This window comes from Plectropomus leopardus, chromosome 6 (genome assembly GCF_008729295.1).
Source record: "Plectropomus leopardus isolate mb chromosome 6, YSFRI_Pleo_2.0, whole genome shotgun sequence".
Taxonomy (NCBI): Eukaryota; Metazoa; Chordata; class Actinopteri; order Perciformes; family Serranidae; genus Plectropomus; species Plectropomus leopardus.
In genome coordinates, this window is record NC_056468.1 from 34,088,423 (window position 1) to 34,107,489 (window position 19,067).

At 39.9% G+C, this 19,067-nt stretch overlaps 1 protein-coding gene across 1 annotated transcript in view; it reads left to right on the forward strand.

The window, feature by feature from the left end:
• The window catches only part of prkg2 (protein kinase cGMP-dependent 2), a 21,429-nt gene extending 2,378 nt beyond the window's left edge, over positions 1-19,051 (forward strand). Inside the window, exons 2-15 of the mRNA XM_042488608.1 lie at positions 102-165; positions 4,607-4,684; positions 9,121-9,215; positions 9,727-9,795; positions 11,207-11,305; positions 11,505-11,655; positions 12,253-12,389; positions 13,958-14,047; positions 14,320-14,461; positions 15,135-15,298; positions 15,489-15,611; positions 16,599-16,661; positions 18,346-18,412; positions 18,856-19,051. Of these exons, the coding sequence (XP_042344542.1) occupies positions 102-165; positions 4,607-4,684; positions 9,121-9,215; positions 9,727-9,795; positions 11,207-11,305; positions 11,505-11,655; positions 12,253-12,389; positions 13,958-14,047; positions 14,320-14,461; positions 15,135-15,298; positions 15,489-15,611; positions 16,599-16,661; positions 18,346-18,412; positions 18,856-18,951 (1,438 nt within the window). The 3' untranslated portion in view covers positions 18,952-19,051. The remainder of the gene's footprint in view (positions 1-101; positions 166-4,606; positions 4,685-9,120; positions 9,216-9,726; positions 9,796-11,206; positions 11,306-11,504; positions 11,656-12,252; positions 12,390-13,957; positions 14,048-14,319; positions 14,462-15,134; positions 15,299-15,488; positions 15,612-16,598; positions 16,662-18,345; positions 18,413-18,855) is intronic.
• Positions 19,052-19,067: the final 16 nt, after the last annotated feature.

Below are 19,067 nucleotides of genomic sequence, written 5' to 3' on the forward strand. Positions count from 1 at the left end.
AATCGCGATTAAATATTTTCATCAATTGACAGCCCTAATAATAACGTACATGCAGGAATCAGCGCTCATCACTTGTGTTTTTTCTTCGTTTTTCCTGCCAGTGTTTCACTCTTGGCGAATCTTCCAGAGGACAAGCTGAGCAAAATAGTGGACTGCCTGGAGGTGGTAAGTTATTCTGTCAAACTATCTCTTTTTCTACTGGAGCGAAAATTTGACTTTTCATTGTGTTGCCTCAGTATTGCACAACCGTCTGGCAGCTCATGGGAGCCCCAGCGTTGCAGATAGCTGCTGTCAAAATATCATTACCATTTGGCCATATACCATTACGGCGTGTCAGCATATTCTCTGCCTCCAGTCGTCAAGACCTCACAAATTACCTTGTTGATGAACAGGGCCGATATTATTCCTGTCATCGCGGGGCGCTGTATATTGTTACCATAATTATTTGACCAAGGCCCCAAAAAGTGTTTATTCAAATGGGGGACGAGTGATTTCTTAAAGATGTGCGAGTGACAGGCGTTTGGTGTGAGAACATACAAGTGTGCAAAAGTGTGTGTGTGTGTGTGTGTTGAAACATGCAGGAGAGTGGCTCGCTCCGGTTCTCCTCCATGAGCATTGTATTTCAACAGTGAAAGAGAAAGCTTCAAGTCAAAAAACAGCCATTCTCAGCGTCTTTTTACAATGAAAATTTCAAGGACGTTACTCGCAATCGTTCCTGCTACTTTCCACGACGGCAGAATTTCCTTATTCAGTCATTTCTGATGGAGCTGATTGTGTTGCCTCTCGGGGGGGCGGCTGTAACCTAATAGCGGTGCAGATGTTCGTCGAGAATCCGCCAGATAATATTGAAGCTTCTTGTCAAACAGTGGGGGAATGGAATTTGGAGTGTTCTGGCGTGAGTGTTTTTGCTTGTATAGTGTGTGTGTGTGTGTGAGTGTGTGTGTGAGAGAGAGAGAGAGAGTGTGTGTGTGTGTGTGTGTGTGTGTGTGTGTAAGTGGGGTACCTTGTGTTAAGGATTCTCTCTCTTTTTCAGTCTCTTCTGTTGATTGGAAGTTGAACTGGAAAGCTTCGTTGGGAAAGACGGTGCCCTGTCGAAAGCAAAAACATAAAAAGGAATGAAAATACTGATTCATTTTATTCAAACATAATCCTGCAGTTAAAAATCTCATAATGTCGTCGCATAAACTAACAAACGTACCCAGAAAGCTGCAGCCTGGCAATGGGGTTCTGAGTTATGGATGTATAAAGAAACCTGGATACAATGTTGGAGGCGGGACCGTGTTCATTACTATGAAAGTTGCTCAGTGGTGCATAAAGTCAAACAGCCCGTTCTTATCCCGAAATTGTCTAATGCACAATAATAAGCATCAGACATTAGCCTCAATCCAAATTTGAAATATTGTTATTTTAGTTTTTTTTTCAGTTTCCTGAAGCTGGGTTGATTTGGGCGTGGTTATCTTTGATCTATATCACGTAGTATGGACGAAGACAATCAAAAATTCAAAGTCAGCTTTTTAACATACCGAACTGAAATCCCTCAATGCTCCTTTTAATAGGGTGCGTTCGGGAACACTCAGCGCACTCTGTTCACAAAGTGGACTGTTCGTTAATTCAGAGCGCTGTTGAAATGTACCGTTCGGTTATCCAGAGCAGTGCACTCTGGGACTGTCAGAGCGCACTCTGGGCAGAAAGGCGCTAAACGGAGTGAAAGTGTAATGAACTTAACTGTTTGTTAATTAATGGAAAAACGCTCCATGGCTTCAAAAAATAACTGTCGCATTTTAGTGTAGAGCGTCAGATTGGATTTAGAAACGCAGCCGGAGTCAGAGGGCTGGAACAGATAGAGCCGCACCACGCCGACTCTGCTTTGCTCCATGGCTGTCGTCTTGGAGACGAGAGACAGCTGATAAAGGTGGGATCCAAGGAGGTGTCAATCAAAACGTGATCTGCCACGCCCACACGGTCTGGAGAAATCCTTAAAATGAGCTGTTTGAGTAGTTGAGTAGTTTTCTAATAGTTTGGGAACATTTATTTTCACTCAGATTTTTGCAGATACTTAATGAGACACTCAGCATTCTTTTCAAACCACGTTTCCAGAGGCTTTAAAAACTGCTTTCAGGTCAGCATTTTAAAATGTTAAAATGCTTTTATACATGCATTCATTCAATATCCATTAATATCACTTCTCTGCAACCTCAGGATGACTGAAAGTCACTGTCCTCTTTGTAAATCATTCATGTGTGCTCATGTCATGACTGATATTTCAACAGCTCCTTTGAAGGCAGCGGGATGCTTTCAAGGAGCTGCACCGGATTACCTGCCCACCTGGGGGCCGCTGGAGACGGAGGGGGGTCTTAAAAATAGGTTTCCTCTGGTGTTAGAGTTTCTGTCCCTCGAAGCAGAGAGAGAGAGACGCACGGTTGAATATGTGCTGGTCGATTGACAGTTGCCAAAAATAGGACAACTGTGGCCGAACCCATCGCGCACACAGACGAGCACAAGTGGATTTCTCAAACACTGACATGAGCGAAGCAAAGCAGAGCGAGCTGATGGTAACGACGCGACAGAAGGGATGTGTGTGACAGCTGGGTTTTTGGGACCATGTTTTGTAAAGACGTGCTTTTAAGCTTTGTAGTGAAAATGTCCTTTTTCTCTCCTGAAAAGGTAAATGTTTGGCTCAAGTTCGCCATTCAAGCCTGGTGTAACAAACCCGAGACACAATTCAAACGATGTCGCTCTCCGCCCGTCGCTGTATCACCCAGACAGTCTTTATAAACAGAACCTTGGCATGTTGTCTCCGCCGTCACGGACGGGTGTTAAACTAGGCTCTCCTGAAGCGTAAACGTGACGTAAACAAGCTTGGGCGCTCGAGGAAAATGCCACTTGTGTCAAGAGTTTTGACAGTAAACACCAGGGAATGTTTACGCGTGGCTGCTCTGATTTGTTTGTTCACCTTTTTTTTTTGCCAAAGTCCTCTGTATTTAAATGGATTACAGCCGCGGACGGTTGTCTCAGCTGCGGGAATTTGGCCTCGATCCCAGAGAACATTTCATCCTGGTCACCTTCATTCTTTTGCACTTCCCCTTCTTCACCTAAAAGCTTTAAAATGGAAGGCGATCTGGCAGCTTGCTGACTCAGCAGGCTGGCGTTAGTGCTGTGGTTAGGTTTGGTATGACTGACAGCGTGAAGCGGAGGAATCTGTCTGAATGAGGGCTGAGCGGACTGAGAGAACACACTGTACCTCAGTGTTTGACCCAAGAATATTTCAAAGTGTCGCTCAGTTTTATGATGCTCGTGAGACTGAACTAAACACTGAAACAAACTTTCTGAGTCAAGTGTGATCTTACTTTTGCACCAACTGGAGTGTGTCAGAGCGAGCAGATGACCGGCCTTTATACCAAGTCTGTGAGTTTAGTCCATAACCACATTAACTATACTAGTTTCTGATTGGCTGACAGCTCACACTTATGATTAAGACTCTTCAAAGCTATAACACAAGTCTGACTCAGTGTGATAAGGCATATTTAATCTGCAAGTAACCGTAGCAATAATAGTGATGTTAGGGCAAACTACTCTGACTCATGGGATTTAAAGCCTCATTCCCACTGTATGAAAGACCTGTTTTTAATTCACAAGCGGGGCAAATGACTCTGCAGCAGACGCGGGTTTTTATCACCTCTGGCTCTGATAGGCATCAGTGAGAACGCAACACCCAGGTGAACGTGCTAAATTCATCTTTATAACCTGCAAGATGCAATGACATGCCATCACTAATTACAGTCCATCTCCTCCTAAGCAGCTAAAACTTAAATGCAAATTAGTTTGCAATAAGTATGAAAGATAAACTAAATAAGTAAGAAATAAATAAAGAGAAGAAACCACTAAAAAAAATTCCTAGACCCCCGTTCTGCTGCTGTCTACTGTTACCTGTTCTCCTGCCTGTGTGTGACATTGCATGGACACACCAACAAAACAACCCCCCTGTGAGTGTACTGGCATTGGGAATGGAGCCAGTCGCCTATATTTAATTGGTTTACTTGTGTTTGAAAATCCTGTGTGCACACACTCATTTTGGTGGGAAAGGGGTATAAGGAGCTTTTTACCCTGTAATCTGAACCCGTCTGTTCTCGAAAACCCTTTTCTGTGAGTGTTTATCCAGACTGCATCGTGCCAATAATCCCGGCAGGAAGAGGACTACTTCACTAATGGTATATTGTATTGTATGTATCAAGTGATAAAAGAGGTAATAGTGATAGCCCCGCTGTTAATGCACATTTAAATTAATATTGACATAGATCATGGTGTCAAACAAATTCATCCAATGACCACAATCATGAAAAGCTCTCATGGCAGACATAAAAAACATCATAATCAACAGATACTATTGACCCATACTTCATGTTTAATTTATCCCATGAGCCCCCCAAAATCCCCTCCTGATCAACGCTTTGAGAAGCTGTGAATGGCAGAGCATCGTTAATGGCTGAACTCCAGCTCTGATCCCGCAGGGGACGGGCTACCAGGAATTAGACCAGCCGGGTCAATGGTTAAATCAATGTAATGCTTCAGCTCTGACTGTTGTCCTCACCTCCCTCTCTCCCATTAGGAATACTATGACAAGGGAGACTACGTCATCCGGGAGGGCGAGGAGGGCAGCACCTTCTACATCATCGCACAGGGGAAGGTAACGTGTCTGCTACACTGCGACATGAACGAGCAGGACAAACACACAAGCACACTGTTTAGCTTGTCATTTGTATCAAACTGCAACTCTTACTGCTTACTAATTTTAACCTAATCCTAAACCTGAGACTAACCAAATATGGCCTCATTCCTAAATTTAAAATTGACTTTTTTCCTTAAAAGTAATATTTAAGATATATTGGATATCTAAGAGGTTTTCCAGACATTCAGAGTCTCCACTAAGGCTTCCTTTCAGGTTAGCATCCAATCATTACCTATTATCTGCAATATATTAGACATAGTACTGTCTTCGCACAATGCCAACATGCTGATCTTGAGCTTGTATGTTTTCTTTGTTTCCATCTTAGTTTAGCATATAAACTGAAAATAAAGATGGATGACACGACAGCTCCCCCAAAAATAAAGCCCAAACATACGAATTATCCCCTGCATGTTGGCAGACAACCCAATCACCAGAAAAGATTGTCATCTTATATGACAGTATATCGTCTCAAATACTATATCACTTAAGAAATGTTGATGCGTATGAAAATTAAAAATTTAACGCATTAGTGGTTTTCAGAATTGCACAATACCAACATTTTCCTCTGACAAAGATGGTTTCTGTTATTAGGTAGTTCATTTTGTAGCAGAGAATTTGGTAATTTTGCATTTTTACAATGCTGTGATTAACATGTGGTTAGGTTTAGGCACAAAAAACTATGGATATGGTTAAAAAAAAGATCATGTTTTAGCTACAAATAATCGTTTTGGTTTCTCAGTAGAATACAACCACGTTTTGTGCTACTATCCCTGCAGGAAATGCAGTAATGTTTCTGTAAAAAAAGTGCTTTTTGTGGCACTTTCCACGTAAAAAAAAAAAAAAGCAAAAATGAAGTGACAGGTTGCGGCAAAACAACGTTTGGTGCTTAAAAAGCTGCTGGGAAAGCAGTGATGGATCACTAAAAGACTCCTACGATTTGTGGCTAAAGCGGCTAGAAACACAACAATAACTCGATAAATCATGCCTGTTTTTGTTGTGTGTTGGTCTCAAAAAGTGGTCTGCAGCTTGGCAGGCATCTCGCCGAGACGTCATGCCATCGACCATCCCCTCCTCCTCCTGAGGACAGTCAGCTCATTTACTGCGTCACTATATAATCATTAAAATGATGCATATGAAACACCCAAATGTGAAGTATTTGTGGTTTGGATAAATGTGCATTTTCTTCTGGGGACTGGACTGGCATTCGGGGTATGTTAGTTTCATTTTTGTACAGTCGAAGGAGGTGGAGACGTGCCATCTATCTTTATGCACAGTCTATGGTTTTGCATATTGTCATGCTACATTTTACCCAAAACCATGAATGTAAACCACATGGTGGTGCTGCATAAAAAGTCAGGGGATCATCAAAGTAACTGGTTCATCCTGTGGGAACCATGAATGTTTGCACGAAAACATCGAACAGCACAAACGTTCAATAACTGCTGAGATATTTCAGTCTTAAAATGGTGGAAAGACAAAAACATTTTTATCCTCAGAGCCACTTTTCTATCCCTAGTTGCACAATTAAGTGAATAACTTTAATATGCGGAGAGCCAACAGCATTGTGTACAAATATGTGATTCTTACAGGAAAACCTGAGCCATGTTTTTCATTGTTGTTCCTTATTCTCAGTGGTTATGCTAACATGTTACAGATGAGCTGCACTGCAGAGATTTCTGAGACGCTGTCGCTCTGCACTCATTAGGAACGGAGACACGGGCCTTAATCCCGTACTTACAACAACAATATAAATCCTCCAGCACCTCGGTTAGACAATGCTGTGTGACGTCTCTACACTGCACTGATAAAGAAGCTGCTCCAGTCTCTGCAGCAAAGGATTTTCTCATCATTGGTGTTAAACGTTTGTTTCCCAAAATCTTGCAGGACACTGCAGGACTCTGAGACTCCCTCTGCTTCTGCTTTCACTCTGCCTCTACTCTTCCAATTTGGTTTCCACGTGCAGGGTTCACACACATTTTTACACATGAATTTCCAGGACTTTAAGGCAACTTTTAAAGACCATACATTTCCCTGAAATGACCATCGAAACTCCTTATCAGTTCTTTTTCATGACTATATAATAGCTTTTTAAAATATATATTATTTTAAATAATAATGATATTCAGAACAGGATTAGAGCCAGAAATTTACATATAATTTAGGGACTGTTCGATATTTATTAGAGGGGAGGGTGGGTGCACAAAGGGGAAGACATGCCAAATTATTTTTTTAAACATTGGTGAGGGAACTGAGTTTTTTATTTTGGCTTTAGGGAAATGTTTTGTATTTATTTTCCTGTCCGTTTTTCAAGAAAACATGACGCAGTTTGGATATCGTATTTTCTTCAAACATTTTGGGCCATTTTTTTCTTAAAACATTTTTGGTGTTTTTGTTGTCTTTAATCGTTACCAGAAACTGCACCACTTGTTACAGCCAGAAGCTCCAAAAACAGAAATTATCAATGGATTTTTCAAATGTCAGATGGTACTTTAACACGTCATGTGTTATTATACAGGTTTGTGGAAAATAATTCCATGACTTTTCCAAATTTTTTCAAAACTTTGCCACTGGAAATAGCTATTTGCAAATTTCATGACTTTTTTATGACTGTATGAACCCCGTGTAGGACTCTGCAGGACTCTGGGACCCCCTCTGCTTCTGCTTTTATTCTCCCTCTATCCCTCTAATTAGGTTTCCACGAGTGTAAACAAACTGCAAAGACAATTAATATGACAGATATGTCATCCTGCAAGCAAAACACACAAATCAATGGCCGAGAATCATTTTGCCAACTTTAATTAAGTTCAAATACGCACAAAATAAAATGATTTTCCTTTCAATAACAGACCTGTTTAGTCCAACAGTCCAAAAAACAATATGTTGTTCAAGCTGTATGTGAGTCTGTGAGGTGTGGGACTATGACTCACCCGCCTGCCTGTCTGATAAGTCAGCAACCTGACACCGGGGAGCGAGGGGGGACGGAGGGTCAGAGCGGTCCACAGGGGACTTTCAAAATGCCATTATGAGCCGATGTGAGACAGCAGCTCCTCAGCGCTAAGCTAACCGACCCAGAGAGGAACTTGTGTTGTTTAGGAGAAAAGGGACTAATACAGGAAATGGCTCTACGACCCCCACCCCTCGGACCCCCTGACCACGGAGGGAATAAACTCTGAGCGCGCCCGCCACCAGGAAAAACAGGGGAAGTGAAGGTCACTGAGGTCAAATGGGACACTTAGCTAAAATACACCCCGGCCGTTACGGCTCTGATGTCACTGGGCTGTTTGACCCCGACCGGTGTGGGCCACCGGTTTTTAAAGCCTCACAAATTAGGAAGTTTCACAACATCCAGGCTGCTGGAGTAACGCTTGGTGAAAACTGCGGCTCTGCAGCAGAGACACTCGACTGGCTTCGCTTTGGGGCCACTTTTGCAAAATGACAGGAGGCCAGGGGCCAGTCGCATCAGCCCCATACACGTCTCTCAGATTTTAGATGTTTTTTAGAAACATTTTTATGTTTCTAGGATTTTAGGACTTTTGTAGGACTTTAGGACATTTAGGATAGGATATAGGATTTAAGGGCATTTCTGGGATTTTTGGATATTTGTAGAATTTAAGTACATTTCTAGGATTTTAGTACATTTCTCAGATTGTAGGACATTTCTAGAATTTTAGCATGTTTCATGGATTTTAGGACATTTCTTGGATTTTTAGGACTTTTCAAGGATCCTAGCACATTTCTTGGATTTCAGGACATTTCTAGGATTCTAGCATGTTTCTAGGATTTTAGGAAATTTCTAGGATTTTCCGACATTTCAAGATTTCTAGCACATTTCTCAGATTTAAGAACATTTCTCGGATTTTAGCACGTTTCTCTGATTTTAGCACGTTTCTCGGATTTCTTTTCTAGGATTTTTTAGATGTCCTTCACTGGCACTTTTAGCTCTATTTTGATGCTGTTTTATGCACTCTGGCACCTCATGTATACTAAAAATACAAAAACAGTTCCCAGTGGGAATTACTTTATTTTTATTGTGAATTAGAAAATGGTTGAGGGGCCACTCAGCATCCTATTGAAAACCATATTTGGCCCACGGGCCGTAAGTTGAGCATCCCTGCTCTGCAGGAAGCAGAACAACCAGAGGCAGCTGGTCAAACCCTCTTCCAACAAATGTGTCTGTTTCGACAGCACGTTAAGAAAATACAGTACATTAACACCACTTAATCACTCATCATGTTCTAACTATAATTGATATTTTTTTGGATTCTAACGTTTTATAATGCATGTAAACATATTTGGAGAAAACTGAAAGCACCTGTAAAAGCTGCAGCAGTGAATTGGAGATGGTGTGAAGAGGTGACGTGTGCTTTAAGGATCCGGCTGTCTCTGTTGTGCAGGTGAAGGTGACCCAGACCACCGAGGCCCACAAGGTGCCGCAGATCATCAACACGCTGCAGAGGGGAGACTACTTTGGAGAGAAAGCACTTATCAGGTGAAAACAAACATCAAACGCCATCACAGACTGTCGTTTTAATCTGCTCCTGCCTTCTGATATTATGATGGAAATAAACAACTTAAATAGTGATGTCATGTTAATTTATATTACCCAAAAATCACAAATCTACAATCTAAACAACACAGAACACCCTCTATCATTAAGCCCTGGACTCAGATAAAGAAAAACCCCACTTACGGGGCCAGAATACATTACCTACCTACTTTGTATTAAAAATAACGCGGTGAAGAAGGATGAAGGAGGGCTGCTGGTGAATATGCAGCTTTCAAACATCTGCACTACAAGGCATTGTGTTGTATCAATAAGCCTGTAATCTGCTGTAAATGGATGCCTCGCAATTTATTCTGTGATTTCTGTCCAATGACAAAACTGCAGACCCCAGCTTTAGATCAGCCAACACACGCTGATAATCCTAAAATTATCACCAATCAGTGAGAGAAGTCAGAGAAGTGTGTGTTTATGTGTGATGATCTTTTGTCTCTCTCAGTGATGATGTCAGGTCGGCTAATATCATCGCCGATGAGAACGGGGTGGAGTGCCTCGTCATCGACAGAGAGTGAGTATTCTGACATTTGAAGTGCAGTTTTCTGGACACCCACAAAATATTGTTCACTCTGTAACAGATTTACAGTTATTAGGAGCAGCTCATGTTTTAACTGAGTGAAAAAACAGAGATAAGAGTGTTTTGTGTGGTGCTTCTGAAGGCAGCATTATGTTGTGCTTCTCGAATCTTTAGCCTTACTATACAAAGTGTTGTCGCCTGAATTATCATAATGTTGCAAACACAGAGTTCTCTTTCATAATCAGTTCTGACAAATGTGTGAACGCCATCTGAAAATGCCAGTTTCGATTTGTCCTGCCATCTCCCCGCAGTCTCATGGGATTAACAACATCTACATCTACTCTATCAGACGCTTACAGCAGAGTATTCTGATATCAGCTGCTGTCAACAGTAGGCGGGTTCCCATGTTCCCATTAACAAACTGTGAAAATTGAAATTGCAAATATAAAGTCACCTGATGGAAACACGTCAATTTCGGAAAAAAGAATTTACTTAATTTTGTGAACGTATTGTCACGTTAAAATGGCAAGTGAAATGAACTTGTTTCTTTAAGTTAGTCTGACTTAACTGAAGTTTACTCATTAGAATTTGGGGATCCGACTGCCGGAGATGTTTGTAAATTTATAAGTAATTCAATCAAACAATGCATATTAAGTATGCTTTGAACTGTAATAAACAAAAGGACAGCAGGTGGGTTTCTATTAACCCTAAAACTGCAGAAACTGAAATTGCAAATATAAAATATGCCTAATGGAAATACAGAAATTTCAGAAAACAAATTCCCATATATCTCAAAGAAGTTTTTACACTTGCATGAGGTGGTATTTCAGCTGATTCGAAAACCCATATTTTGCAAAACTGCAATAGAAACACTTTTTTTTTGCTTACATAGGTCAAATTACTTTCCTCATGATGCAGCAGGAGCTACAAGAGCTGTTATTGCATCACATAACTCTTCAAAACTTGAGCAGATCATCCGGAAGTTTTGAATCCCCAATTCCTCTGTGAAATTTTGGACTATCGGCTCCCAGAAATCCCTCATACTTGGCCGCTCCCACGTATAAGGGACTTGTCTTTCCATTATCGCTCAGGTAACACGCCTACGTCCACTGGAAATAATGACGGCTAGTGTGATGGCTGCAATAGAAATAACCCTGCTAATGTTTTGAACATCCATCACCATGGTTACTGGGATGTTATCACCAGAGGAGAAGTGACATAACATCACAGTCATCTCACAGTTGTGTTTGTCAACATTTCGAAAGTATCGCTGAAGTTTTGCACATATTTGTATGGAAACCCGCCTACTGTGTGATAAACTGTGCGCTCTGATTTCCTTCATGTCAGAAAAAACATCTTTGGGGTCATGAAGTCGCATGGCTGACGTGCTGTTGTTGTTTTTCAGGACATTTGATCAGACGGTGGGCACCTTCAACGAGCTGCAGAAATACCTCCAAGGCTACGTGGCGACACTCGATCGTGACGACAAGAAGAGACACGCCCGGTAGGTGCAGCGCCGCGTGCTCAGGACAGAATGGTGACTGAAAAGCAATAGAAAAAAACTTTTGTTCGAATAAAAAAGTACAAATCTTTGCATCATAAATATCATAATGCAGTGAAAATACCATCCTAACATACCTGCAGTTCTCATGTTCTCATACTGATACTTGGTTGGTTGGCCCGTCCCCTCTGTCTCCGTCCAGGAGGTCGGTGTCCCGCCACCAGAGCCAGCCGCTGTCGCCGGACGTCATCCAGCTGAAGGAAATGGTGTCTGTGTTTCCGTCATCGAGGCCCTTCGACCACCTGGAGGTTGTCGCTACTCTCGGGGTCGGTGGGTTTGGACGGGTAGAACTGGTGAGAACTGAAGTTACAAAATGTCATTGCTTATTCATTTAGTCTAAAAACAAAATAAAAATAAAATGAAGTAAAAAAACTCATTGCCTTTTAAAGGTTATCTAGCTGTTGTTTATTACGACTGATTTTTTAGACATTTTTCTTTTTTTTAGACATTTTCGGATCCCGTCTACCATTTTTTTTCCTGATTCTTTTTTTTTTTTTTTTTTTTTTTTTTTTACATATTTAAGTTTTTTGGAGGGGAGTTTTTCCTTAGTTTCTGTAAAGGTCTAAGGACACCAGGGTGTAAATAAAATAAAATTTAACTGAAATTACTATTAACACTTATAAATTATTTGTTTTATTTTAGCAATTTTTTCAGGTAATTTCCTGATGTTTTTTTTCTTCTAAAGTTACGCAATTTTCTTGTAACTTTTTTTCCCCACTTTCTTGCTATTTGCTGGTAGTTTCTTGTTAGGGTGCTCATTGCCTTCTTTCCATTAGAAATGAAGTCATTTTTTCTCAGATTCAGAGGGTTAATTACAGCTGTGATTTTCCTGCTGTGACGAGAGGAAAAGTCTGATAAATGTCAGTCTCGTTGTAATTTCCCTCCTGCAGGTGAAGGTGAAGGGCCGCGACATCACCTTCGCTCTAAAGGTCATCAAGAAGAAGCACGTGGTGGACAACAGGCAGGAGGAGCACATCCACTCGGAGAGGAAGATCCTCGCCGAGGCTCGCTCGCCGTTTGTCGTCAAGTCAGTCCCGCTGCTCCGCCTCTGAACCCGTTTCCATTTTTTATGCCTCGTGATGAAGCTCTGCTCCATCAGAGTGAGAAAACAGTGCGGCGCTTATTAGTTTTTGATGAGATCACAGTTGAGGCCTGGAGCAGATTACATCTTCTCAGTGGGGCAGGATGGCAGGGGATATTAAGATGTCCGCCGTGAAAATGTAGTTATTTGTTATGAAACATTGCAGCGGCAGCTTTTTTTGGCCTTTCTTGAGATTACAGTGATCCAATTTCAGCGCGCGCAGCGGCAGAAACACAGATATTAAAGCCATTCTTCACCCTCTGAGACGCTCCTCCTGTTGACCTCCTCTTCATACACTCCATGTGTTTATTCCACCTTTTCTCACGTGTTTTAACGATTATCTCTTCAAATTTTTAATCTGTTTTCAAGACTGATGCACGGTGATCTAAGATTTGAGACTTCGCTGGGCGACAGTGTGGTGGAGCGGTTAACGTCCGCTCTGCCGTCTCCGGTGTCTCTGATGTTGAATGTGAACACGCTCTCAGGCTGCTATGAGCAATTTACTCTGGAAACATCTCCACAAGGGTCAATTAAAGTCACATTAGTTCACAAATGAAGCAATAATTTGAGCACTAATGACTTTAAATGTATCAAAGTACAGAGCAATAACAACCACCGAGGCTGCATTGATTCATTTAAGCGTCCTGCTTACTGTTTATGATCTCCCCCTGCTGCTTTCTTATATTCAGATATATCAGTTTAAGGTATAAAAAGTGGCAAATTAAGCACGAGAAATGCTTTTAAGACAAACGAAAGCTGATGTGGACCATTTAGGAAAGTGATTTTTAAATGTGATTGCTTTCTACAGTTTTAAAGGATTAATATTCTAAAAATTAATGAATATTTTATACTTATGATTAGGACTGATATTAGTTAAAAAAAATAAACTCAACAAAAGTAGAAAATCATATTAATGTAGAATATTTTTATAGCCTGATTTGGAAATTGCACTTTGCATGCATATTGGTTACTACACAAACAAAATAAGAATTTATAAAAATCAAATCAATGCAGATCTTCAAAAAAATCTACTTTGCATGTAGTATATTGCAAATATTTTTTTCAACTAAAAACATAGTAGCATTATGACAGAAAAACTGGCATTTAAATATATAATATTGTCAAAATTAAATAATATTTGATATTCATGATTAGGACTGATGTTAGCTGAAAAACAGACTCAACAAAAGTAGAAAATAATATCAATGTATAATGTTTTTTAAAGCTTGATTTAAAAAGCTCATTTTGTATTATAATATAATATTAAAGCGGGCCCAAATGGTTAACTAAGCTAAATAAAATATTTAAAAGATTAAAATATTCAATTGTATATTTTATTTTCCTGCAGTAATGGCATTCATGTTTGTTTTTTGAGGTATTTAAAATGTCTTAAAACTCCTTAAATTTGTTCTTAAAAATGTGCAGACACGCTGACAGAGCAGCGCAGGTATTGTTCTGTTTGCATGATGGTGAAAACTTAAAAGCTGAACTTGTCTGTGCTTCTCTTCCTGCAGGCTGTATCGCACCTTTAAGGATAACAAGTATGTGTACATGCTGCTGGAGGCCTGTCTGGGTGGAGAGATCTGGAGTCTGCTCAGAGACAGGTACGAGAAAACCTAAAAAAACATTTATATTTCCGTCTCTAAAATACTGTCCTTTCCACAGCGTCGCCACTTAATTTCTGGCTCGCTGTATAAAGTGAAGGCATTACAGTTTTTTCTGCTGAGGGACTGGCAGGTCCACTCGACATAAATCACTGAATAAAAGCTGCCTGCGACTGTGTTCAGGTGCATCTGCGTAATGAGACTGCCGCTCAGCGCTCAGGGTCTGACCCCGCCTGTTGCAAAAAGTTTAAATGAGACTTTCCCGTCTTTAGGGGGAGTTTTGATGAGCCCACTGCCAAATTCTGCGTCGGCTGTGTCACAGAGGCGTTCGATTACCTCCACCGCAAAGGCGTCCTCTACAGAGACCTGAAGCCTGAGAATCTCATGCTGGATACCGAAGGATACATCAAACTGGTGAGGCTGAACTTATTCTGTCTAAAAACATGGAAAAACTGCACGCCTGGCAGGATGTTTTGCTCAAATTAATCTGATCGAGTGTGGTTGATAATTATCCTTAACTTAAAAAAAGGTCTGCGGCTTTAAGGTCACAAAGTTTTAAAAAGTTCTCTTTTATCTTTCATGTATTTCATTGCCTGTAGTTTTTTTGACTGAAGCACTTGTAGATGACAAAGATGAATCTATGTATTTTTCAGGGTTATTTTAGGTGTAATGTATAAAAAGGCCTAAATGGCTTCTTAGGTTCATTTTTAAATGAACCTGAAAATTTATTTTAAAAATTAAAAAAAAACAGGAAAAAGAAAGTCAAAAACAAAAAATGAAATGACTTGATAAAAAGGTCTTAAAAATAATAATTCAGTGACATCATTTTAAATATGTAATGATGATAATTATATAGTCTTTATATAGCTTTTCCTGTTTTTTTTCTTTTGAAATTTTTTTACTAAATCTACAATTAAAAAATAAAAATCCTTTACCAGTTGCAGATTGCCTTTTATCTGTTTTTGGAAGAAATCCTACCAACTAATTCAGGGTTCAAAGCTTTAAATAAAATAAATCTAAAAGCAGCAAAAGAAACGTGATGTTGGTAGAATTTAAAACGGTTAATTGAGAAACTTTGCCTCCACAGGTTGACTTTGGATTTGCAAAGAAAATCCGATGCGGCCAAAAGACGTGGACCTTCTGCGGGACTCCGGAGTACGTGGCCCCTGAGATCATCCTCAACAAGGGCCACAACTTCAGCGTGGACTTCTGGTCTCTGGGCATCCTGGTGTTCGAGCTGCTTACCGGCAGGTCAGTGCACGTGGTCGTCCGTGCTTCCAGTAAAGCACCTGATAATCATCCGTCCTCCGCCTATCACGTCAAACTGCTTCCTGATTTGCGGTAATTGTTGTGAGCTGAGTGCTGCTGAGAAGCTTCACTCCAGCAGAGCTCAAGTGAATCAAAGAAATTCAATATCTGCCTCGTTTTCTCCGCTCCGCAGTCCTCCGTTCTCAGGGAGCGACCAGATGATGACGTACACTTTCATCCTGAAGGGAATCGAGAAGATGGACTTCCCCAAGAAGATCACAAAGAGACCCGAGGACCTCATACGCAAACTGTGCAGGTACAAGATCACACGGCAGGACGGCGCTCAAAACTGAAGCTGGAAAATCCTCCAAACTACAACTTTAACAGCTTTAACAGCCACCAAACTCTGAAATCTTAGGCTACAATAAAATCTTCAAGTTAATCTTAATTTAGATATTTTGGAAACCACTTGCATTGAAAAAAGAAGTTCAATCTAACTATGAGTTTTAGATTCTGTGTGTTAACATCTAATGTTAAAATATAGACGTATTTACCTCTGAAACCTGGAATGACATCAGTTTTCTTGTCAGGTCTTATTCTCAAGTCTTTTACATGCATTTAAACCTGTGACACCCGAACAAACTGGATTATTTCTTTGGAAAACATGGCTAACAGGTCATGAGCAACTTTCTGAGAAATGTTCCACAAATTGCAAGAAATAAAGGAAGAAAATGACCACAAAGCTTCTCTAAACAATAGAGAAAGAAATTGTTGGAATAATAAAAAAAATGTTTAAAAAACTTTTTTATATGAATATAATAAAAATATACTTTTTTTATTTTAGTAATAATTAGCACTTTAATTAATTAATTTATTTATTTATGTTATTTTGATTATTTTGTTGTTGTTTTAACTGTTTTTATCTTTATTTTATTATGATTATTATTTTTATTATCTTTTTTTTTTTTTTTACATTTTCTCTTTTTTGTTGCTAAATTTCAGGTACCTTCCATGCTTTTGAAAGAAATCAAGACAATTTGCTCAAGTTTTCGCAAATTCTGTGAAGTTGTTTCAACTTCAAAATGAAAAGTGAAATGAACTTGTTCTTCATAAGTGTTAGCCACTTATATAAGCCAGGTTGCTCTAATTCAACTGAAGAGTTGTGTTTCATTTTCAAAGTAAATGGTTTCCGAGATTTTTTTTTTTTAAGATCAGCTCCTCAGATTTTACCGTGCAGAACAATCCACCCAAACAACAAAACTGGCTCAAAACACTCATTCCTCCCCTCTGATCTACTTCACAGGCGAAATCCCTCAGAGCGACTGGGCAACCTGAAAAATGGAATAACTGATATCAAGAAGCACAGGTAAGACGGGACTGACTCACTCTGCAGCTGATCTCAGAGGGAAGATTAGCCGAGCTTTTAGCACTTACTGAACATTATGAACGTGGGCAGCGGTTTACGACCTCGGCGATTAGATAATCACTGAACACACTGTACACGAGCAGTGGAGGCAAAACATACTCAAAGAGCTTATCACATTACTGGAAAAATGTCCCTTTAATAATCACTTACTTACTGTGTGTTACCATGAATTTGTGAGGAAAATTTGTATTTTTCTCGCATGCGTTCATGGAAAAATGGAGTATCCAAAATAGGCAAACCTTCCTCAAGAACTGAAGTTATCGGTAACTGTGTCAAACAAAACTATATCAAAACACTCGTTTGCAAACCGTCACAAAACTGCTGCAGGATAATCTAATTCTCATTTAATGCAGTCATAGCTCAGTACCTCCCAAACACTAAAAAAATCACATTGATCTCATGCAGGTCAGTGCAGACAGTCACACGCACAGATAAATAGCATGCCTGGGTATGCATGTGCATTTGATATCTGCGCAGGTGGAGCTCATTTACTGATGCATGCTCAGGCACAATCAGGGTGTGCTCCTCATATGGAGGTGCTTAACCCTTAGGGACTGTTTGCCGCATTTTACACGCTTTTCATTCTTCTTTTTTTGATAATTTTGGCTGTGTTCATGCATATGGAATACATTTTGGCAAGATTGTGTATTTTTGTTTAATTTTGGAATATCCAGCTCAGCTCCTACAATAAGTCTAAAATACACTGTGGAAACTAAACTGTTAGATTCAGACTGTTAAGGTCAAAAACTGTCATTCAAACTGACAGTTTTGATCCCACAGACGTCAAAGCAGAAAAACATGCACTGTATTATTTTTGGGTGTCATTCTGGGCTTTTGACTTGGAATTTGTAATTTTTACTTTTTTCTACCTGATGACACCATTTTTACCATATTTTGCACATGATAAACATACATGCTATTTCCACTAGTTGCACTGTCACAATCAGTGTTGCTGCAAATCATTGACATATCGCAGGCTGTGATATTTAAAAATAAAAAAAGATTCTACTTTTACGCAACCATACTTTAGTATATGAAAAATTATTTTATTTTTGTGATTTTTTTTCTCATTTAAAATCATAGTGGCATCATGACAAAAACCTGACATTTAAAGGGTTAAATTTCTGAAAATTAATGAATATTTAATATTTATGATTAAGACTGGTGTTGGTTTAAAAAGTAAATTCAGTGAAAGTAGAAAATAATATTAATGTATAACACTTTCTAAAGCTTGATTTTGAAAAGTGCATTTTCCACACAGAGTGTGTGTAATATTAAAGCGAGCCCTAAAGGTAGGCTATTGTAACATTGTAAACTGCGTTTGGTAATTATTGAGCATACGACTGGATAAATGAGACTTGGAATATACTGCATGAGTTGTGTGAGTGACCTTGGGCCTTATTTGATTCATACTTTCAGCCAAAAACATCCACAGGAGCAAACGGGGTCAGGTTCAGGGCAAATGTTCACTAAAGTTCCTCAGTAACACTGTGACGTCTGAGGGGGACACTGGTCCAGGAAGGTGCAGGCGTCAAGCTGTGAACATTTGTCTCGATGTGTGTGTGCAGGCAGAGTCAGATGTACTCACAGACATGTTTTTCTGTGCTTCGTAATGTGTCTGAAGGTGGTTTAACGGCTTCAACTGGGAGGGACTGAAGGCGAGGACTTTACCATCTCCTCTGAAAAGAGAAGTAAGCGCAGATATTTACACAAACTTGCACAACTAGGAGTCTTTGCAAGCTCTGCGTCAAATAAATACAATGACAGGAAAGCACAGGTACAGATTTAGCTTTTTTAACTGTAAAAAGTTGCAGGGAAAGACTCCACTCATTTGTATGTAAATATAAACATTTTAAATATCAGGATTAGATTTTTCTGTTGAGCTTTTAAGTTTTGCATGAGTCTGTCCTGGTGCAGGCAACTACTGTAAAACTTAAATAATAATAAAAAGCCTGAGCTGTTATTTGCTTAAATTATTGAACTCAACAGGCTTATATTTGGGACAGACATCTGGGACAGACTTTTAGGAGCTTTAACAATTATCTTTCTCTACTGTTCCCAAACGTACTAATGCAGGAGTTATGGTAATAAATCAGTCTCTCACCGTTTCTTTTTTCGTTGTCTTCTCCAACAGCTTTCGGGGCCGACAGATCACAGTTATTTCGACAGCTACCCTCCAGATGAGGAAAGTCCTCCTGATGAGCTGTCTGGCTGGGACATGGACTTCTGAGACCGTCTGCTCCTTCTTTTCTGTCTTTCCTTTTCTTTGCACACACTAAAAAAAACCAAACCTCAACGGGCAAAGTGGGTTTTCAGGTGAGCTCACATCACCTCTGGCGGCCGTGG